Genomic DNA, 23,810 nt, shown 5'->3' on the forward strand with positions numbered 1-23,810 from the left:
CAGACGCTACTAACCTAAGCTCTCACGATGGGAGGAGAAACTCACCAAACCCCACTGGAAGTAGACCAGCCATCGCTCCCTAGTGGCCGTGGTCGGCTTCTCCTATAGACACACACAAGAGGCCAGGGCACGGCAGTTTATTAGAGAGCAGCTGAGCCGAGGACCGAGGCTCAGCAGGTCTGAACTCAAGACTCCTTAGAACTCTAGTGGGTCTGGAGAGGCTGGTCTAGGCGGTGGGCCCTTAATGCCCAACGCACCCTGTGCATGCACACACACACACATGCATACTCCTAGACACACACATGCATGCATACTAGACACAGACACATACACGCATGCACACACACATGCATACTTCTAGACACGTACTCTCTCACACACACACATACACATGCTCCTAGACACACACACATACTCCTAGAAACACACACACACGCATACTCAAAGACAGACACATGTACACACACACACACACACCCACAGCCTCAGACACACAAACGCACCTGCATAAAAAATGAGTTTGTTATTCGACAAGAACATACAAAGGAAGAAAAAAAAAACACGGTGCGTCAGGCAGCGCTACGAGCCCTAATGGGCGTGAATACCCAGCAGGCAGTAGGTCGCGGCCCGCCCGGAGAGACACGGGCTGGTTTAGAGCTCCAGAATTATATTTAGAAGAACAAACACTTTCAGACAGGACGGGTAATGGTTTTAATTAAAGGGGGGTGAGGCCGAACACACACACACATGCTCACAGACACACACACACACACACACACACACACACAAACACAGATCCAATCACACACATAGACGCACAGACACACAAACACACGCACACACTGACACACGCACAGACAGGTAGAAGGGTTTCCGATGCCTTGCTCACCAGCAGCAGTGCTTGGTCACCTGGTTTTCAACTCGATTAATGTTTGGGGATGGATGGAAGACTCATCTGGTACATTTATTAATGTTCCAAACTCAAAGCCCTCAGGGTCTGTTTGGGAGAATGGAAAACAAGTGGGTAGTAAATGTAGACATGAAAATAACCAAAAAAAACACATTAACACACATACAAACATGCTACACACACACACACACACACACACACACACACACACACAGGGCATGTCATCCCAGTTATGAACCAGGGTTTTCAAGTTCTTCATTCTCATTCGGGGATATTTCTGAGAGATCCTCGTTCACACGGACAGACCATCCGACGAGTTACTGATAATTAATCATCAAAAACGTACAACCCACCTGCTCTCCATAACAGATCTCAATAGAATACAATATATTAGGCTGATAGTTAGTTTGTGTGAGCATTCTGGGCGTTCATGAGTGGTCAAATCCTCTTCAATAGCTCTGGATAAATGATCCATGAATATAATGAATCCGTTCCTGGAAGAAGAGAGACAGTATCAACGTCTGACAGACACAAAAGACTAAAGAATTGTTGTCCGTCAAATAATGATGGTCCAATATCTGACCCCCTTAAAGTGGTCAGAATACAGAGTATTATTACTTTTGGCTTCTCCTCCTTTTGCTAGAGAGTCTGATTCTTCAAGTAACTTCCAGAGATACATGCCACATTCTGTGTTGTCGTATGTGAGGCGTAGTGAGCTGAACACTGGTACTAAGATGTTTGTTTCTTTAGTCTCACACTGAACGTTCGGTACTGCGGGGTGGAATCTGAGGAGGCATTCGGAGAAGGGACCTAAGGGACCCTAACTATTGAAGATAATCAGTTATTATGTTCAATAGTGTGATCACTAGTAGGCCTACTCACAAATGCTACTTCTCTCTCACTCTTTTTTTTATCTCTACCTGTTGCTATGTCTCTCTCTCTCTCTCTCTCTCTCTCTCTTCTTCAAAACATTTCAAAGTCCTGCCTCCTCGTTTTCCTCCCCTCCCACTCGCCCCTCTCTCCACTCCATCCTCCCTCCCTGTCGCCTGATGCTCAACGTCTCCCCTCTCTTCCCTCCCCTTTGCAGGCTGTCACACCATCCCGGGGCCCCTCCCACCTCCCCCCTCCCACCTCACACACGCGTCTGGCCGGGGGAGACAGGCAACCTTTTATTCACTAAAGATTTTCAGTAACAATTTAACTCTAAATATCGTAAGGGTTCAAATCGAAAGCGAAACGCAGTAATTGATCGTGTGAAATGTTCATTTAAAACTTTAAGGAAATCGACTTTTCTTTCAAATTTTCTACCGGCAGTTTATCCACAAGTTTGGCCGCTTCAGTAGCCTATTACGCTTCAGGTAAGATGATTACTTTATTTTAATATGATAAGCCTATACTATATCATATTTTATTATATTAAATAGCTGAAATATCACCACGCAACCGTATTTAACCTTAAGGGTCCTCTTCAGTTATCCAATTGCTGAGTTTCAGATTGGCTGCCGTGCATCACCCAAGTGGGTCCTACACACTGGTGGTGGTTAGTGAGGTCCCCCCTTCACTGTAAAGCGTCTCTAGAAAAGTGCTATATAAATTCAATCCATTATTATTATTATTATTATTATTATTATTATTATTATTATTATTATTATTATTATTATTATTATTAACGTTATTTCAAAAGATATAAAAGCCTGATATTGTAGTCTTAAATGTTTGTGGGTTTTAGTCGCAACACACACCTCACAAAAGCGTTGCGCACGCACATGTGCGGACGAGGAGGCCGTTGGACGCAGAACTGCGCAGGTGTCGCGCATAATAAACACAAGCTCGGTAATTCAGAGGAAACATGACGAACAGGCCAGGGGTTAACCCCAGGCACCAGGGGTCAGGTGGTCAACCACGGACACCAGGGGTCAACCAAATAAACCGACCATGGATGGTCGGTTAGGTAGACTCGTTTTAAGAAACGACAATGAAACGAAGCAGGCCATTAAGAGAACACATGATGTTGAATGTTGCAGCGTGTTTGGATCTCCTACAATGTTGTTCAAATCTCTCCGGTGCAGCAGCCATGGCCCCGTTACCGGCGGCTCTCCGGTTGGCGCTGATGTGGATCCTGATCTGGAGGAGTGCGGCAGGTAGGGGTTTGATTATAGACTTTTTTGTCACCTGTGTCAGTGTCTGGAATAAAATCCAGTTGTGGTTTATATTTTGGCTCCTAACGTCTTAATAGTGTTGGTTTTTTGATTAATGTGATAAAGAAGGCCTTGTCAGACCTTGTGCTCACACAACGTTAAAATAACCCATTACACCTGTGATATCAACTTGTTTGTCCGGTACTCTCGTCTGTTTTACTGTGTTGTGTTGTGCAGTCCGCGGTGAGGCTCTGCAGTGCCGCCTGTCGCCAGCGGGGGCACTGCACCCCGTCCGCGGTCAGCTGGAGACCTTCCAGGCCGGGCCGGGCTGCGCCGCCCGGGAAACGGGGGGTCAGGAGACGCACCTGGTCGCGGTGGGCCGGCCCACCCACGGCCGCAAGGTAACCAAGAAAAATACAATTCATAAATCAATCAATAACCTCATCACTTCAAACTTCCTCAATATACAATCTGGGTCTTTAATATCATAGCATAGTTTCAAATTCAACTCACCTGCGTCACATGACCATAGAATCAACCTCCTATTGGCTGTCCAGCCGGCCCTACCTTCTCTCCGTCTACCTGTTCAGGTGTCCGTGGTCCTGAGGCCTCTGACTCAGCCCCCGGCTCCTGATAGGATGATCATCCTGATACTCATCTCGGAGCAGGCCCTCGATTGGATGCTGGAGGCCGAGGGGCTGGCCACACAGCTCTCTGTGCTGGTACAGGTGTGTGTGTGTGTGTGTGTGCGTGAGTATGTGTGTGTGTGCCTGTGTGCCCATGTCTGTGTGTGCTTTTATGACATCACCTCCTTCGTCATCCCCTCATCTTCATCTTCGTCATCGCCCTAAACATATAATCTTCCTCACGTATTTAACTTCTTAATCACTTTCTTCTACACCTTCATCTTCGTCATGTCTCCATATCACCTTCATGTATTCATCATCATCTTCACCAGTGTCTGTATATCATCACCATCTTCATCATCATCTTCACATGTTCATCCTCATCATTATCTTCACCATCTTCATCCTCATCATCATTTTGACATCGACATCCTCATCATCATCTTCACATCTTCATCCTCTTCATCATCGTCACCATCTTCATCCTCATCATCATCTTCACCACCTTCATCCCAATCATCATCTTCACCATCTTCATCCTCATCATCATCTTCACCATCTTCATCCTCATCATCATCTTCCCCATCGTCATCATCATCAGCATCCTCGCTCGTTTCCTCCTCCGTCAGTTCTGTTGATCGTTGCTCCTCCTCTTCATCTCCATCCACCTCGTCCTCATTGGTCGACGGAGTCTTAGAGGATTGAGAGGACTCTTGTCCGCTGTAAAGCTGACCTTTGACCCCCCCAAGGTGTCCCCTAACTCCACGGTGGTGTCCTCGCCCGCCATGGCGTTCCGCCTGCAGAGGCTCCGCCCCCCGCCCCCCTTCCCCCCCCGCGCCCTTCTGCGCTGGGCTCAGCGGCACGCGGGCGGCCTGACCTCCATGACCCACGCCGCCCACGCCGACCGTGCCTACACCCGGCTGGGGGAGGGTGAGTTCGCGTCGGGGGCCTCGGGACCTGAACCTGAAGGGTGACTAGCCGTTATGTGCACAACGACGCTCAGCTCCACCATACAGTTTAGCCGATTGTTCACACCTGGTGACCGAAACTAGCTTCAACAGCTTCTTACTAACAAGTTCAAATAGACACTAAAAACTGCAATGCTAAACACACAAGTTCTTAGTTTCTGGTCCCACCAACAGCAGGGTAACATGCAACAACCTTCTTAAAGACAACAGTCCTAACCTGGTGCCCTCCAGATCCCTCGGCCAATCAGGCGTGCTCCCTGCAGCCCCTCTTCCTGTCTCCCCACTACCTGACCTCTGACCTCCAGCAGCAGGAGGTGCGAGGCTGCCTCCCCCCCACGGGGAACCGGAGCGGAGGGGAGGAGGTGCACCTGATCAGACTGGTCTCAGCCGGATCAGCCCTCTGTGGGTGAGAGACATGGATCTTTATTTTGTATTTAACGTTTGATACTTTGACCTCTTAATTGTTTACCTGCTTTGACAATGGCAACGTTTGTTTCTCATGCCAATACAGCTTGACAGGCAGGCAGACAGACAGATAGATTGACAACCGGCTCAAACCCTAATAAATAAGGGTTAGGAAATGATATAACGACATTGCACATTAATAGTTATTCCCATGATGCATCACCAGTTTAGTTTAGGTATTCAGTTAAAGGTGGAATAAAAAGGTTTGTATGAGGGTCTCTCTCTCCTCAGGTGGAGGTTTAGATGAGGGTCTCTCTCTCTCTCCTCAGGTCTCTGCAGGTGGAGGTGGTGGTCTCTCTGCTGCCCCCGGTGGCCCGGTCCGGTCCTCACCGGGTGGTCCTGGTCGTGAGCAGCCTGGTCCCGGTGCACTGGGGGGTGCTGGCCCCCGGTCTGCATGGCGACGTCTCTGTTTACGTGAGTGCCCCCTGTTGTTGTTTTGATGTCCGCACCGGAGGTTTTTGTTTGGTGTTTATCTGTCATTCCTTGTTTGTTCACTTTTTTGGTCTACAAAGCTTATTTCAAGTATTAAGGTCAACACTGAGTCATATAAATAATTAATATCAGATATTTAATTGGGAGTTGAACACAGTTATAGGAATCACACAAACAGTCGCATAGCATAACGACAACTAAGACGCTCACTTTCATAGCTGTCATCTGTTTCTCATCGCCTGCTCTCTCTCTCTCTCTCTCTCTCTCTCTCTCTCTCTCTAGTCCTCCACCAGTGTCTCTCCACCCTACCCGCCCCAGCCTCACCTCTCCTTCTCCAGCATGGTGACCCCTGACCTCTCTGCTGTGCCTGACATGCTGGAATGGGCCAATCAGAAGGGCTTTACCGTGGTGACGTCATACACCGAGGCCCTCCTGGCCAATCGGTTTGTGGTCCGTCTGGCCGGGGGCGGGACAGGTGAGGAGAGAGAGGTTCTTTATCTTCATGATCATCATCGTCGTCCACAACCCACATCTTCATCATCTTCCAAACACTCCCGATATGAAACATTAGCAAAGAAGAATATACTTACATTTACAATGAGGGCCTTTAGAAGACACTTTTATCCAAAGCTACCTACAATAAGTACATTTGTCAGAAGTGTGTTTGTGTCTGAGTGCATGTGAATCGGAATGTCAGTGTGTGTGGGAATGTGTGAGTGTGTGTGGGAATGTGTGAGCGTGTGTGGGTACAATGTGAACACCTGTAGGAAGTGTGTGGCCATATACTTGGTTCATTGTGCCTTCTTACTCTTTACCTTGTTATAGTTGTATAATAATTGAACATTTCTTTCTTCTTTGTCTTTATTTTTTCTTTTTTACATTTCTCCTTTTTCATTATTTTTGAATGACGTAGAGCGCTATGAGTGGCCTTGTCTTTGAATTACGTGGCCCCTCCCCTCTGTCCCCCTAGAGGAGGAGCCTGCAGGGGGCGGGGCCGGGGGTCGGGCCGGCTGGCCAGCGCAGGGCCGTCTGAGAGAGTGGTTGCTAGGCAACGCTGGGGGAGGAGCCAGGAGGGCGGAGCTACTTAGCGTTCGCTGTGATGACGGACGGCTCAATGTCTTGCTGAACACACACATCCTACAGGTCTTCACATTGTACCCACACACACATGCACACAAGCACTCACCAATATTCTGATGGTCCCCATAATGCACACACATCTATCTATCTATCTATCTATCTATATATACATAGATATATATATATATATATATATATATATATATATATATATATATATATATATATATATATATATATATATATATATATATATATATATATATATATATATATATATATATATATTTATCATAGGAAATCAACTCGCTGTTTTCAAACTGGATCTGAACCGGTTTGCTCAGGGTCTGTCAGAGCCGGTGGTTGCCGTGACGCTGCGGGACCCAGAGTGCAGGGCGGGGTCCAACAGCAGCCACTTCCTGCTGGCGTTCCCGGTCATTTCCTGCGGGACGGAGGGTGCGCTGCAGGGCCATCCCAGGGGGGTGCAGTTCAAGAACACGGTGAGGAGAGCCGGCTGGGGGCGGCTAATGGGAAGCTAATGGGAAGCTAGCGGGATGCTAGCGGGAGGCTAACGGGAAGCTAGCAGGAAGCTAAGGGGGGCTATGCTTGCAATATAAAGTGTGGTGGTCAGGGATTTGAATCCATGCTATGACCGCAGTGATAAATTGAAATAAGAGTCAACAATTGAATTCTAGATTAAATATTAAAGCTATTTCAAATTTTGTATGAAATAAAGATTACAAATAAAATGAGACTTCAAAATCAAATAAGAGCTTTATAACTAAACAAGAGATTTAAATTAAATAAGAGACTTAATTGAACCACCAGATTTAGCCGTCAGACGTGTAGAGCGAGGGGGACCCTGGCTGCAGCCCTCGGGTTTCGCTGGCAGCTGCGGTGGGCTGGGAGTGTGAGTTAATTGGTAGTTTTGTCCAATTAAGCTTCTGAAGCAGCAATGACCCGGGTCACTCTGCCCAAAGCAAAAGGCGTTGTAACAGGGCAGAGTCAGAGACAGCGGGGGGGGGATGGAGAGGGACACGGTTGGACTGGAGAAAAGCACTTAATATTGTTTCATCAAAAGGAAACAGTGAAAGGGGAAAGCTTTGATTTGACCTCAATGTCAATTAACTCAGCGGTGGATCATTTATTACAATACCAGTTTGGGGTCACTTCGAAATGTCCCTTATATTTGAAAGAAAAGCACCGTTTTTTTCAATGAAGATTACATTGAATGAATCCGAAATACAGTCTAGACATTGTTAATGTGGTAAATCACTATTCTAGCTGGAAAAAGCTATTTTTTAATGGGACATCTGCATCGGTGTACAGAGGCCCATTCCCAGGAACCATCACTCCTGTGCTCTAGTGGTCAATTGTTTAGCTAATCGTGTTAAAAGGCTAATTGATGATTAGAAAACCATTTTGCAATTATGTACGCACAGCTGAAACCGATTGAATAAAAGTGAGCTCTCGTGGAAAACATGACGTTTTCTGGGTGACAACAAACTTTTCTTTGCTCGTCTCTGGTCAGGTGTTCATCTGGAGAGAGCAGCCCCACCCTACCAACGGCTCCCACACCACCGGGGCCCTGCGCATTCAGGTGAGGGGCGCGCGCGTGTGTGTGTGTGTGTGTGTGTGTGTGTGTGTGTGTGTGTGTGTGTGTGTGTGTGCGACAAACCACCACAGTAACAATAGAAGACTCATCACCACCACTCTATGAATGAGTGGTGGTGATGGTTGTTGCGTGTGCTTATTTTCTCTTCTTCCTTTCCGTCCTCCTCCTCCTCTGCAGATCAGCTGTTTCTCTGCGTCTCCTCCGGAGGACAATGATGTCACCGCCTCTCTGGGTGGGGTACCCCCGGCCCCGGGCTCTGGGGGGGGGGACCTCCTCATGGCCCCCACACCCCAGGCAGGGCCGGTCGGGGCGGGGCCGGTTGGGGCGGGGCCGGTCGGGGCGGGACCGGTCTGGGCGGGGCCTGTGAGGGCGGGGCCTGTGAGGGCGGGGCCGGTCCTGGCCCTCAGACTCTTCGTCTCTGAGAGCTTCCAGAGGAGCCGGACCGGCCCCTGTGTGGTCATCGCAGACCACCGCGTCTACGTGGAGGTGTGTGTATGTGTGTGTCTGTGTGTGTGTGTTTGTTTGTCAATGAGTGTCTGTGTTTGTTTGCGTGTGTGTGTGTGTGTGTTTAGGTAGAGCATATATTTTTCTTCTTTATGCATTAACAATTTTTTAATTAATTAAAGTAGCTATTATTCAACAGCTACGGAGCTAACGAGAAGGTCACCCTCTCATTAGCTTCTCATTAGCTCCGTGGTGGATCTCTGGTCCCCCGGTCCTCCTGGTGTTCCTCTGAAGCCCCCTGGCTCTCTCTCCCCAGGTCTCCTCCGTGGGCCGCTGGGCCGGCAGCCTGGAGCTCCGGTCCTGTGTGGTGTCCCCCGAGTCGGACCCCAAGAGCGCCCCCTACTGGCCCCTCATCAGGGACCGCTGCCCCGCCCAGCCCTCCCTCAGCCTCACCCAGCTCTGGGGGGAGGGGGGGCAGGGGGGAGGGATGGGGGGGAGGGGGGGCACGGGAGGGGGAGGAGGAGGAGTTGGGGCTGGGGAAGGAGGTGGGAAAGGAGAGAGAGAGGGAGGAGGTGGGGGGAGGGGAGGAGGAGGTAGGAAGGGAGAGAGAGAGGGAGGAGGTGGGAAGGGAGGTGGGGATGGAGGAGGTGAGGCAGGGGGAGGAGGCGAGGGAGGAGGAAGTGAGGTAGGAGGAGGTGGGAGAGGAGGAGGTGGGGAGGGAGGAGGAAGTGAGGTAGGCGCTGGGGAGGGAGGAGGAGGTGGCGGGGGAGATGGGGGAGGCGGTGTGAAGGGAGTAGTTGGTGGAGGAGACGGTCGAGTAGGAGGAGGGGTCGGGATGAGAGGCGGAGGAGGAGGAGGTGAGGAGGGTCCAGGAGGAGAAACGCCCGACCAGGACACGTCCGTAGAGACGAATGAAGATGGAGGAGTGAAGCAGAGGAGGAAGACTCTGGTCCGGCAGGTGGTTGAGGAGGAGGAGGAGGAGGAGGAGGAGGAGGAGGAGGAGACGCGGTCCTTGAGGTTCAGCTTCGTCCTGCCGCCAGTTTACAACGCCTCTGTGCAGTTCCTCCACTGCCGACTTCTCCTCTGCTCCTCCGGCTCCTCCAGTGAGGAGAACCCGCGGAGGAGGCCCTGCCCGGAGGGGGACCCCATCCCCCGGCTGACCTCTGCTCCTCCAGGGCAGCAGGTGGAGGAAGCACCTCAACACACTCCGCCCCCGCCCCATTTACACTAAGACGTTTAGCAGACGCTTTCATCATAGCGACTTACAATAAGTCCATTTGTCAGAAGAAAGAGAAACGACAACATATCGCTGTTGGTACAGTAAGGACGTCCATAGAACCAAGTGTCAAGCACAATCTTGCCCCTCGGTATCTTACCGAGCTCCTCCGTATCAAGACACCCACCCGTTCTCTCAGATCCTCATCCTCCATCGACCTCACCCTCCCACCTGCTCGCCTGGTTACCATGGGGTCAAGAGCATTCAGTCCCCCCCCCCCCTGGAACTCTCTGCCTCATGACATCCAACACTCCAGTTCCATTATCACTTTCAAATCTCACCTGACAACTTATCTATTCAGACAAGCCTACTCCCTTTAAGTCAGTTGCATTCTTGGGACTAGAATGGCCCCACTCTTTTCTCTTGTACACTTGTTTTATTATGTTTTGGGTTTTTTTTGCTTGCTGGCTTGCTTGCTCTTATGAATGTTTGATTTGTATGAGTGTCAAGAACAGCGCCCATAAATAAAATGTATTATTATTATTACTACTCTCAGAAGGACGGTGGGATCCCGTCTGTGAGGGGTTGCAGTCTGACTTGTTCCTCCGTGTGCTCCAGTGTGAGGAGAGGAACCTGAGCCGGCCCATGGTGGTGACCCAGCCCCTCATGGTGCTCCCGTCCCTCAGCCCGGGGGCGGGCCGGCCTCTGGCGCCCTCTGCTGGCCCGCGGCCCCGCAGACCCAGTGTCCCCCAGCTCAGCGAGCCCGGCTCGGACCCCCACGGTGAGTCTGTCCTACCTCAACATTCCCCTTATCCCGTTGTCCTGACGTTACAGCAGGGGCACCGCCCTCCCTAAGCCAAACGGAAAAAAAGAGAGCGAAAAGAGTTTATTTTGCCGGTCTAAGTCTTAATAGTATAGTCCAAACAGCAGCCTGAATATCGCTGCGACAATCAGCAGCCTGGATGTCACTGTCCAACCAGTAGCCCCGCCCCCTTGGGGCGATATCAGTCAGATTGAAAATAGCCCCAGGCGCTCTCATAGACTTACATGTTGGGACTCTTTTTTTCAAAATTGGACCGATACAATGCATTTCTATGGGCTCCGGGGGGGCTTGCCCTAACGTGAATTCGTCATACGCACTGATGCGTGCTCGGACGTACAGCGCGCGCGTCCGCTGAATCATCATGGCTGGCAACTGCAACTCCATCGTTTCCCTGAGGGAATTACCGTTCAGTCGTCGAAGCAATGCGGATAAATTGGCTGTTAAAGAATTGGGACCACCCAGACCCAATTTAAACATAAAGCAGGTGTCAACAAAAGCGGGGAAAACATACAGTCGTGGATTTTCCCGGAGCTGGTACGAGCGGAAAACATGGCTAGCAGGTTGTGAAGTGGCTAACGCTCTGTTTTGCTACCCCTGTGTGCTAACGGATGCAAACACTGACACCGCCTGGACAAAGACGGGTTTTAGTGATATGCACCACCTCTCAGAAAAGGTGAAGAAACACGAAGCATCGAAGATACATATGGGCAGCTGCCTAAAACTGTCGGCATTTGGGAGAGTGAACATTGCCACACAGCTGGATGAGAGCTACAGGATAGCCCTGCGCCGTCACAACGATGAGGTGAGCAAGAACCGGCACATCCTAGGCCGCCTTATCGACTGTGTGAAATTCTGTGGCGTGTTTGAGTTAGCTCTGCGAGGCAAGGACGAGAGTGAGGGGTCCAGCAACCCGGGGATTTTTCGTGGACTGGTTGATTTAGTGGCGTCGCTGGACGAGGTGTTTGAGGAGCACTTAAGAACGGCCACAGTCTTTAAGGGCACATCAAAGACGGTGCAGAATGAGCTGCTGGATTGCATGGCATCTGTCATCAGAGAGCGTATCGTGGAGGAGGTGAGATCAGCAAGATTCGTGGCAATCCAAGCAGATGAAACCACTGACGTCTCTACACAGACTCAGTTGGTGCTGGTGCTGAGATACGTAGATGGAAAACACGCTGTGCAAGAACGGTTCTTTGAATTTGTCCCCATCTTGTCAGCAACGGCCAGCTTCATTGCCGATGCAATTTTGGAGAGACTGAACAGCGTTTTCACTGATGATAAGTGTAAACTCACCGGCAAGCCTACGACGGTGCCAGTGTGATGAGAGGAGAGAGAGCTGGTGTGCAGCAAAAGGTACAAGAAGAGTACAAAAATGTCCATTATTTGCATTGTTACGCACACCAGCTGGATTTGATCATGCAGCAGGCCACTTCACACATCTCAGCAGTGAGAGTTTTTTTCTCTGACCTTGGTGGGATTTCCTGTTTTTTTACCCGGTCACCCAAACGCACAGCCCTTCTCGACCAGATTGTTGCACGAAGGCTGCCAAGAGCATCATCCACAAGATGGAACTTCAACAGCGGGATCGTGAGCACTGTCTATGAGAACCTGGGCGACCTCATAGAGTGTTTTGAGACCATCAGGTCAGACAGCACCTTTGACAGCACCACGGTGAGGGAGGCGTCTGGCTTCCTGAGGATGCTGCAGGATGAAGATTTTGTTTTTTTCCTGCAGCAGTTTCATCAAATCATGCCTCATGTTGACATGATGTACCAACAGCTGCAGAAGAGGGACATTGACATGGTGTTCATCAAACGTGCCCTGCAGAACTTCACCAGCAGTATTCAGGCCATCAGGTAAGATAATTTTTTTTTAAAGATAGTAATTATTGATAATGACACTGACATACTGTCTCATTCATATTCTAACACTTTTGATCTGTCTCCCTTCAGGGACCAAAGCTCCTCTCAACAGCAGCAGCAAGAAGCCCCAGGTACCACAAGATCAAGGAGAGCCTTGGGAGAACAAGAGAAGCAGAGGCTGTCAAAAGAGGTATCTGCATTCATTACTGACCAATGATGTAGGCATACTCAAGTGTTGGAACCAAGTGATAAAGTCACAGTCAAGTACACAAGTCCTGGGCCATGCCAAAGCCAGGTTCTCCTTCACCAGCCACCTTGTGAGTGCCGTGCTGCTAGAGGCAGAGCTGTTTGACCGGCATCGGACAACATTCCCTGAAGAGGCTCTGAATACCACCGTGAGGGCATACCCCATGCTATACAAGGAGAGGCTCAGGACTGAGCTTTCTCTCATCTATGAAAGTCCAGACTTCAGGGGCAGCTGTGGTGCACTGGCTCTGTACCAGGTTATACAGAGCTACAACCTCCAGGAAACCTTCTCTGAGACTGTGGCGCTGTTGAACATCCTCATAACCACTCCGATGACAACAGCTGAAGCTGAGAGGTGTTTCTCCACCTTAAAGAGGATCAAGACATTCCTGAGAAATACAATGGGACAGGAACGTCTGAATGCATTGGGCATGCTTTCCATGGAGGGAGAGCTGGTCAGGAACATGCCTGATTTCAACGAGAGGGTGATTGATCGCTTTGCTTGCTTGAAAGAGAGGCGAGCTAAATTTCAATACAAGTGATGAGTGAGTGTGTTCTTAGATGGTGAAATGTGTTATGTTGTACTCTCCAAATGTTGAATTGTAAATAGTTGTATTGATTGCATATTGCCAGCCAAATACAGTTATGTTCATAATAATAGCAGTGTGTCATTTCCTCTTCTTCCCATTGAATGGGTCATCTTAGCCATCATCACAACTTTTGCCCCCCCTGAGAAATTTGTCAGGAGCCGCCACTGCGTTACAGCAGGACGTTACAGTCTACTACCTCAGAGGTTGTGTCTGCCAGTTCCACTCTTACAGACACAAACCCTTCCTATATCTCCTTCCCCGTTACTCTGATATCTGGATCGAAACGTTGAGCATCAGACACAAACCCAGGATGATCTGCTTAGTGATATGACATTACTTAAAGTGCCGTTAACTACTCACCAGTTCAACACGTTTCTAGAGAAGGTGACTCAACATAGACATCACACCGGTTGAATAAAGCACTTTAAACAGTGAATCTGAATTTTTTGATTCAGATTGCTATATGTTAGCTCGATGCTAACTACTGATGGGGTTGTCTGTGTGTTGTGGTCTAGGCTCTGTGATGGAGGCGGTAGCTTCATATGCTAACTGATTAGCTTGTCTGTGTGTTGTGGTCTAGGCGTGGTGATGGAGGCGGTAGCTTCATATGCTAACTGATTAGCTTGTCTGTGTGTTGTAGTCTAGGCTCTGTGATTGAGGCGGTAGCTTCATATGCTAACTGATGGGATTGTCTGTGTGTTGTGGTCTAAGCTCGGTGATGGAGGCCGTAGCATCATAAGCTTACTGATTAGCTCGTCTGTGTGTTGTGGTCTAGGCCCTGTGATAGACGCGGTAGCTTCATATGCTAACTGATTAGCTTGTCTGTGTGTTGTGGTCTAGGCTCATATGCTAACTGATTAGCTTGTCTGTGTGTTGTAGTCTAGGCTCTGTGATTGAGGCGGTAGCTTCATATGCTAACTGATGGGGTTGTCTGTGTGTTGTGGTCTAAGCTCGGTGATGGAGGCCGTAGCATCATAAGCTTACTGATTAGCTTGTCTGTGTGTTGTGGTCTAGGCCCTGTGATAGACGCGGTAGCTTCATATGCTAACTGATTAGCTCCTCTGTATGTTGTGGTTTAGGCTCGGTGATGGAGGCGGTGCCATTCATCGGCATCGTGTTTGCGGCCTTCCTGATGGGCGTGGCCATGATGGGGGCGCTGTGCTGCATCTACACCCACACAGGTACTGGCTGCTCATTGGCTGTTCCCTGTAATGAATATTTAAATAGTATGAACTTTCAAAATAAAAGTATAGTAGATGGTTGATTATTGGTTTAAAATATCAAAAGTGTAAGTATTTAATGGTGTTTAAAGTTGTTCTGTCGTGAGGTTATTAACGGGGATATTATGGGAATGTGTGGTTTGATTCAAGGAACCAAGATGCCAGTGGAGAGGAGATTCTGTCTGTTAACCACAGCGCCACAGCAGAACGGGAACCATGGCAACCTGAGTCCTTCTGAACCAATGGACCAATCAGAAAGCTCGGTGTAGCGGGTCAGGGTCTGACTGAGACCCGACCAGTACCCGACCAGTATCTGGGCAGTACCCACCGTTACCCGACCAGTTCCTGACCAGTACCCACCGTGACCCGACCAGTTCCTGACAAGTTCCTGACCAGTACCCACGTGACCCGACCAGTTCCTGACCAGTTCCAGACCAGTACCCAGCATGACCCGACCATGACTGAACCACACGGCTTTAGAAGAGCACACATTTGACTCAATAATGTTGCAGAACAGCACCTAGCCCGAGGGTAAACTTAGCCTGAGGCTAACGTTAGCCCAAGGCTAGCGCCCGCTGTGTTTTAAGGAGCTAGAGTCAGGAGCTAGGCCTGGGCTCACCATTGGGTCAGAGCCTGTCCAACCTTCAGTGTGTCTGCTCTGAACAGATACCTGTGTTCACATAAACAAAGCTCTGCACCAGAAAAGCTGTGATATAAATCTATTTTTTTTTCTATTTTTCCCTCTACATTAGAGAGTTAACAATCTCTGAGAAGGAAATATTTGTTTACAAATCCAAACAGAAAATAACTCAAAAGAAAAAGCTGTGAAAATGTATTTCACACCAGTGAACCTTTCTGAATCCTGAATTATACCAAAAAGAAGTGATTTAGCAATCTTCTTACACAACACAACCACACTGAGGTTACTGTATCCCTCCTGTTTCACTGTTTCAGAGAGAGTTGCGTCATCCCCGTTCACAGTTCAACCGTTCAAACATTTGGAAATGAAAGCAAAACTGCAAAACTTTTAATGTGCTTTTCAAGGTCAGTTAAAGGGCAGCACTTTGATAATGACCCATCATCAACTATTATTTATATTTTTTATTTTATCTAACGTAGAGAAAAGGATTGAGCTATGTTACAGCAAATCAATATTGTTAATATGGTTTGATATGTTTTTTTTTTACTTAAAAAGTATACTTTGTATGTTCGGTTTGCAATACTAGGATGTAGCAAGTCACCAAACGTTGCTGTTTCACAGTTAATCAGAAAAGTGAGGACATTTTCCACTGGTTCACGTGAAGCACATGGACCATCTAGATGTGAGAGCCAGGTGACGTCAGGCAGACCCTCATCAACGCACGGTCCTCCTGTTGCTCTGGACTAGACTGACGCTTTAATGTGTCTCAACTCATTCATCTCCACAACATCAGTCATTTAAAAGTCAATTGGCTGAAGCGACCTTAAATGACAGCAGTTGGTAACACCACAAATCCACGGGCACACCCTGAGATCCTCCAACAACTTTATTGATCACAGACAGAAGAATTCGGGAGTAAAACGGCAAACAAACCAACCGAAGGAGGCGGGGTCTCAGAACGCCTCGGCTGACCCCGGCCAGGGACGCCCCTCTGGGCCGGCTCCGAGGGTGGGGCCCCCCGGAGGGGCGTGGCTCCATGGGGGGGCGGGGCTCCCTGATGGAGTGTTGCCGTAGAAACAGGGCCCCTCCTGGTGGCGCTGCAGGGCGTGGCGGTTGTCGTGGCCGCGGGGGCGGAGCCGGCAGGAGACTGACCTGTCGGCGGCGGCGGCGTGCTTGCGGCTGTGGGTGATGAGGTTGGAGCTCTGGCTGAAGGCCTTCCCGCACACCCGGCACACGTGGGGCTTCTCTCCTGAGGAACACGAGAGAAACATCTCAGAGGAACACCTCACAACCAGAGGAACATCTCAGAAGAACACCTCGAACCAGAGTGGAGAACCAGAGCAACATCTCAGAAGAACCTCCCAGAACCAGAGAGGAGAACCAGAGGAACATCTCAGAAGAACCTCCCAGAACCAGAGAGGAGAACCAGAGGAACATCTCAGAACCAAAGAGGAGAGCCAGAGGAACATCTCAGAAGAACACCTCAGAACAAGAGAGGAGAACCAGAGGAACATCCCAGAGAACACCTCAGAACCAGAGAGGAGAACCAGAGGAGCAGCTCAGAACCAGAGGAGCAGCTCAGAACCAGAGGATTGAGAAACAACTGGAACAGAACATTAGGTGTGGTGGTTGCTAACCAGTGGTGTGGTGGTTTCTAACCAGTGGTGCGGTGGTTTCTAACCAGTGGTAGATATTTCATAAAGTGAAGCCAGTCAGCGAAAAATATAGAAAGTTCCTGTTGTTGTTTACAACGTTATTAGCAGTATATTGTTTCGCAGTATTATCCAGTCAATATTCAACGTTTGCAATCTCCTGATTTATATGAGCCTGTATCTGTGGGAAACTTTTTGTCTTTAGTCTGTGTGTGGAGAATTGTGGATTTCCTAATAACCTATTAGATATTCAATGTTTTTTTGTCTTTGGGTGGATAGTGGAGTCTCAGCCCCAAACAGGTGGAGAATAACTAAGTGTGTTAGTTCTAATACAGCTAGGTACTGAAAAACTCTGTTTTTGAAGTGGTTATATCGTTCTTCTTCAATAGATATTGGTGTGTAAGGAAGTTGGTTGTTGTTATTGATATGAACACTGTTGCTTTTCTGTATACGGGAATGTGTTAACCTAGTGATTGTTAGTGCTTGGCACTTGGTTCTATGAACATCCTTACTGTGCCCACAGAGATATATTGTTGATTCTCTTTCTTCTGAAAAATGTACTTATTGTAAATCGCACTGGATAAAAACATTGCTAAACGTAGGTAGCGTTTGGTAGAGGGGTCTAAACGTTGACTTAACGTGATGTGATTGGCTGATCAGGACGACTTCCTGCCGGCCCTCTCACTGCGAGCCGCTGCAGTCACGAGGTGGGACGTGTTGCGTTACGCCCCAGGTCACACATCTCCCCCGAGCGCCAGCGGGAAGTCCCGGCGAGCCAGAGACCGTACGGCCCTGAGCAGGGTGATGTCCTCCACGAGCGCAGAGATACGTCAAGTGGTCGAGAGACCCGAGAATAAAATGACTCAACAAGGCTTTGAGTCCAGATGCAGATTATAACGAGAGGGTGGGTTATGCAGAAGTGTGAATTCCGCTTTACCGGGGTGTGTGTGTGTCTGTGTGTGTGTGTGTGTCTGCGTGTCTGTGTGTGCGTGTGTGTGTGTGTGTGTCTGACTTTTAGTAGATATGTGTTCACTGATGTTGCACTGGAAATGTATGTTTCCTTCTCTTCTGTGGAAAATAAAACGCATCGTGCACTGATATCCTCTTCTGGCCTTCTGTGATTTATGTCGTCTTAAAGGGAATCGCAGCCCCACAGACACACACGTGTGTGTGTCTCTGTCTGTTTGTTTGTTTCTCTGTGCGTGTGTGTGTATGTGTGTGTCTCTGTGTATGTGTGTGTGTCTTTATGTGTGTGTGTGTGTGTGTCCTTCCTACCGGTGTGTATGAAGGTGTGTTTGCATGTGTGTGTATGTGTATCTGTGTGTACTTCCTACCGGTGTGTATGAAGGTGTGTTTGCGTGTGTCTGTGTGTGTGTGTACTTCCTACCGGTGTGTATGAAGGTGTGTTTGCGTGTGTGTGTGTGTGTACTTCCTACCGGTGTGTATGAAGGTGTGTTTCTTCATGTCAGACTTCTGGTGGAAGCCCTTGCCGCAGTAGGAGCAGGCATACGGCCGCGTGTCGGAGTGGATCAGCTGGTGGGTGGTCAGCGTGGACGAACGTCGGAAACGTTTCCCACACACCGGGCAGGGGAAGCTACGCTCCTGGACACACACATGCACACACACACACACACACACACACATAGAGACACGCACACAAGCAAAGAGACACACACACATAGAGACACGCAAACATAGAGACACGCACACACATACAGACAGACAGACAGACAGACAGACAGACGCACAAAGAGACACACACAAACACACAACCACGCACACACACATATAGTTCCATCGATATACATTTAATTATGTGGACATACCAGATTGGCTTAAAGGAAAATGTCGAAACAAATGGTACGCAACCTTTTCCCCTCTGCAGGCTGCTATTGGCTGGCTGCCTGGAGGGCTCTGAAGCCGCCTGCTGGCTGCGGGGTGTACTGCGGGGTCCGACAGGCCAACACCCCCCCCACTGGTGGGCCGGAACTGAGACAGGGGCTGAAGAAGCAGAGAGGAAACATCTCAGAACACCTGGAACTGCCGTCTCTGACTGTTGACTACATCGCAGAACAGTTTTCACACCTGAGGGAGTGTGAACGGTGGGTGGTTCTGTCAAAGGTAAATATGACTGAGTGTGCGGAAACAGATTCAAAATGTGAATAAACGATGACGTACAGCAATCAGGCCTGAGTCACTCCAGCCTCCGCCTGCAGGCCAACTGGTCCGTCAGAACTAAGAGCACAGCTCTGGGATATGAGTGTTTTGTGATGTCATCCAGTTGCCCTCTTCTTCTACAGGTGTATTGGCACCTGACTTGAGATTTATTGCCATCTACACCCCCTTTCTCGATGACCAGCCCATAATATGTGTGTAACAGTAGCTACAGTTTCTCCATCAAATACATTTGGACAGAAACCTGGCTTGTAAATCCGAGAGAGAGTGAAAAAGTGTGCACACTTTCCCTTTCTCTCTGCAGTCTCTCTCCCAACACCCTCTTTCGCTCTTGCTCTCTCTCTCTCTCTCTCTCTCGCTCTCTCTCTCCCTCTCTCTCTCTCTTTTTCTCTCTCTCTCTCTTGCTTTCTCTCTCTCTCTCTCTCTCTCTCTCTCTTTCTCTCTCTCTCTCTTTTTCTCTCTCTCTCTCTCTCTCTCTCTCTCTCTCTCTCTCTCACTCTCACTTCCACTTCTTGGGAGGAATCAAGATGCACTTGAAACATTTATGTAGTACTGCCACTCATATGGAGTGACAGCACTACATAAATGACTCCTCTCCTCGCGGTCCTCCCCCTCGCCTGCCCCCCTCCTCCTCCCCCCGTGACGTAGCGTTCAGCAGGGCGGTGTAACGGCGCTCCTACCTCCTCGCAGTGCGTGCAGGCGCTGAGTCGCGGCGTCAGAGCGGCCTGCGAGGCGTGGTCCAGCAGCACCAACACCAGCTGCTCCAGATCCCTCTCCCTCTGGGTCTGAAGCAGCGGGACGTCTGTGGGGAACACTGACAGTATGAGGAGGGTTAGAGTCCTCCAGCCCCCCCCTCTCTCTCTCTAGTCATTTTTACCCTGCCAAGCCGGTTCGGTCGCCGCTTGGCAAGCCCGGAAATTTCACTGTCTTGCCTGTGTAAAACCCCCGTCGTCACAGAGCAGGCTTTCTTGTCTCACCGGAGATGGCGGGGCGGTGCACGGAGAGTAGACCTCTTTAAAACGATTTGCATACAACAAATGTTTTTATTTTTTTTATGATTCAAGAGACTCGGATGCAAGACTGGGTATACATCTGAGTGTAGGCAAAAAAACCCGATTAACTATTTCCAAGTGCAAAACCACCACCATATTCTTTATTTTAGTAACCCCTTGTTTTCATCCCGACAAAAGCCTCGTAACAATGGTTCCTCTGCTTCTTTTTCGTAGATTGCACCATCTATACCCGTCTTCGTTTAATGCTACTGCATCACCTTCTCTCACATTATCAGCAGCTCTCGGATTTCCCCGTCTCCCCAGTTATAACTACTCATGTTGATATCCCTGCGTTGTCTCTGTTGTCGAGACAACACAGCAACACCTCTACCCAACACCCGCCCCGGGAACCACGGAGCCTTCTAATCGCATTTGCATCAGACTGAAACTGCCAATATGTGTAGGGTCCGGGAGGGTAAATTGAGGTGCTAGCTCAAGCCGGCAATTTATCTCGGGCAGTGTTAACGCGCGGACCATGCCGGTAAAAAGGCGTTCATAAGACGGGCATATTTGGCAGTGTAAAAACGTTTTCTCTCTTTGGGACTGATGTGGGCCTTCTGTGGGGAACACTGATAGTAAGGGGGAGTGTGTGTGTGTGTGTGTGTGTGTGTGTGTGTGTGTGTGTGTGTGTGTGTGTGTGTGTGTGTGTGTGTGTGTGTGTGTGTGTGTGTGTGTGTGTGTGTGTGTGTGTGCGCGCGTGTGCGTGTGCGTGCGTGCGTGTGTCGGGAGGGCAGGTTGGAGGAGTTTGCGATGTAAATTAATGTTGTGCCATTCTGAAGGGGCCCCTTCGGCTGATCTCCCCTAGGGCCCCATAAAGGCCAGGGCCAGCCCTGCACTATGGATAATGTTAACCGATAACCAGAATGTAAAACATAGGATATTAAGATTTAATGTAGCTTGGGATAAAACAATCAGATCAAGTTCTGGGGAAGGACGAGCATATAATGAAAGATGCTGAGGCTCTACTCCTGTCTAGCTGAGCGGTCTAATCCAACTCGGATGAAGGGTTAGGGTGAGGTTTCGGTTCATCAAAGTGATACCTCGCTTTCACTTTGGTTACAACCTTTTTATTAATGTTCAAATCCGGACTACCGTTAAGGTGTTCTCACCAAACGAGGTCCTTACGACAAAACAGAGAATCAAACCGTCAAAGTGACTTAATCCCCGAAAATCAGTCAATTGAGCAAAGTTCGCCTTTTTCTTTCTTATTTAGAAGAAGAAAGTGATTCAAGCAGAAGGTCAGGAACATCCTCCTATGATCCTAACATCATCCATCGTATGATTTTCCTGACGTTACTGCTTTGAAACAATCTTACTGCCTTGAACCGGGGGACTCACCGGGCGACTCGCCGGGCCAGTGCGACGAGGGGGTCCGGACGGTCCTTTCGGTTCTGGTCGGTCTAGTATCCATTTGAGTCCAGCGTTGTGACGGGCCCCACTCTGCTCCGGCGCCCCCCGGTGCGGCGCGCGGCCCGTCGAACACGGGGACGAGCATCTGTCCGCGCGCACACCGGGGCACCGGGTCCACGTGCTCGTGATCGGCTCGGTCAACAGAGTCGCGGAGCGTGCGGCGTCCGGTGGGCTTCACGAGGAAGGAGCGGGGCATGACGGCCGGGTCTAGCACCTACACGGTAAACGTACACGTGCATGTACACGTACACGGTACAGCAGAGCAGAGGGGAAGGTGGTGTTGGAGAGTAAGTTGAGTCGACGCACTGAGCGTACCTCTGGTGGCACAGATTCTCCAGAAGCACCTGCTGCTGTGATCCGTTGGTGGGATGGGGATGAGGTTTGGCGGGTTGTTGTGTTCAGCACTTATCTGCACACACCTGCAGATCTCCCGGATTAACCCGTTTATCTGACTTTAGACTCACTCTTCGTGTTCGTCTGTTTTATGAATATGGAGGATAATGCAGTGATTATCAAAGAGGCCTCTCTGGATCTTAAAAAGCATCTTGAATGCATATAGTAATGATTAGATTTGTATTCGTCCATACATGGCCCTCTGTCTATACATTATCTTATACATTCCATTCTAAGGTGTTTCTGCAGTAATAGTGATAGATAGTGTTTTAACTCAATGAATATTGCTTCATTTAGTTGGTGTAAATTCAATTCAACACTGTTATAAACTGTTATTTCCTAGTTTAATGCCTAAATTACTCTGACAAATCTTAATTAATCAAATATACTTAATAAATTCAATCCTATAGGCCTTTAAATAATTAATATAAAAATAAAAGTAAGTTGTCAATATAATAAATAGTAGCCTATTTTAACTTCAAATGGATTTAGGCGACCTAATGTCCAAAAAACTTTTCAAACTAAAAGTGGCAATGAAATAAAGAAACTTAACATTCTAATTTAAATTGACGGAGAACTTGTGAGTCCTTAAGCGTAAACTCACCGTAGAGCAACAGCTAGAATAGAGGAGGCTTCAGATGTTTGCGTTGTTTAAGTCGGTGCTTCTTCCTCTCTGTCCCCGTGACGAGCCGACTCAGATTTGATTAGATTTCTTTCGTTTCTTAGAATTGTGGGCAGCAAAGGTGTGATTGACGTGTATTATCCCGTCACCTCGAGTTGTTAATCAAAGCCACATTAGAAAACGAAAGAAACAAAAGCAATACAGCACTAGTGGATAACGAAGCCCTGAAGTATGCCTCGTTTATTTGTATGCCTTAGCCATGTGTGACTGCTGTTGTTCTAGGAATGACAATAAACCTTAAACGTGTTCTCAACCCACGCCACTGGGTCTTAACACCACAAATCAACGGTAGTTAAATGTTATCTTAGAACATAGAACATCCTGCAGCAAGCTGCTGGCTCTGTGGTTAGTGTGTGGAGGGGGAGGAGAGGGGAGCCGAGGGGGGAGGAGCAGGAGAGGGGAGGAGAGGAGAGGAGGGGAGAAGAGGGGGAGTAGCGGGGAGAGGGAGTGCAGGGGGAGAAGTGTATATGTGCATCTATGCAAGATATATGCAAGAGAAAGCCAACACCCAGAACTCTTTCATTTTTTCTCAGAAAGCCTTCTCCATGTGAAGTAGATCCTTTGATCCATAAATGTCACATCGAGGTACCGTCCTGATCTTGAGATGTGTTTCTGTGTTGGCATCATAAATGATTTGTTTATATCTCTAATAGATGCTCCAGTGAAACGTTCAACCCAGTCTCACGGAAATACGTGACACTGTCACGTCACGTCATTTAATCTATTCATTCGTGATCTGGGACACGTAATTTCAATTTTTTCGTGCCAAAAGCACAAATTTCAAACTCATTTTAAAAAGAAGAGATGAAGCAGCTACCTTTTTTCCGTCGTGGTTTGCCTACAGAGCAGCGCACCTGAATTAAATATATCCGTGAATTGTCAAAGTAGAAAGTAGAAACGGGTGGCCAAAAGCTGTCATATTGTAAGAGATTTGTGCTTTTTGCCACGAAAAAAATGAAATGACGTGTCCCAGATTACGAATGAATAGATTAAATGACGTGACAGTGTCACGTATTTCCGTGAGACTGGGTTGAAACTTTATAGACTCTCACAGGGCAGGCCCGTAGGGCCCTTGTGGTCCGTGCCCCAGGCCGGGGCCCGGGGCGTTGCCTTGTGATGAGGGGTGTTGAGGTGTGATGTCTTGGCCACATCGTGTTTAGGGCCCGGTGGG

General features: G+C 48.7%; 1 protein-coding gene across 1 annotated transcript; it reads right to left on the minus strand.

Moving 5' to 3' along the window:
• Positions 1-16,217: 16,217 nt before the first annotated feature.
• LOC307082175 (uncharacterized protein) lies at positions 16,218-22,819 on the minus strand. Its single transcript, XM_079745656.1, has 6 exons — positions 22,562-22,819; positions 21,493-21,778; positions 19,783-19,904; positions 18,797-18,928; positions 18,364-18,529; positions 16,218-16,524 (listed from the first exon to the last, which is right to left on the minus strand). Exons 2-6 carry the CDS (start codon positions 21,758-21,760, stop codon positions 16,229-16,231), a joined length of 984 nt encoding a protein of 327 aa, XP_079601782.1. The 5' UTR covers positions 21,761-21,778; positions 22,562-22,819; the 3' UTR covers positions 16,218-16,228.
• Positions 22,820-23,810: the final 991 nt, after the last annotated feature.

Source organism: Pollachius pollachius (assembly GCF_949987615.1).
Source record: "Pollachius pollachius genome assembly, chromosome: 11".
In the NCBI taxonomy this organism is placed as follows: domain Eukaryota; kingdom Metazoa; phylum Chordata; class Actinopteri; order Gadiformes; family Gadidae; genus Pollachius; species Pollachius pollachius.

Bases quoted from the DNA above. Each gene is read 5' to 3' on its own strand.
- LOC307082175 (XM_079745656.1), bottom strand. From the start codon at position 21,760: ATGCCCCGCTCCTTCCTCGTGAAGCCCACCGGACGCCGCACGCTCCGC. The intron at 19,905-21,492 runs GTGAGTCCCCCG...TGTTCCCCACAG, and splicing joins CTGGCCCGGCGAGTCGCCCG to ACGTCCCGCTGCTTCAGACC. The intron at 18,929-19,782 runs GTAGGAGCGCCG...CTGCTTCTTCAG, and splicing joins CCTGCACGCACTGCGAGGAG to CCCCTGTCTCAGTTCCGGCC.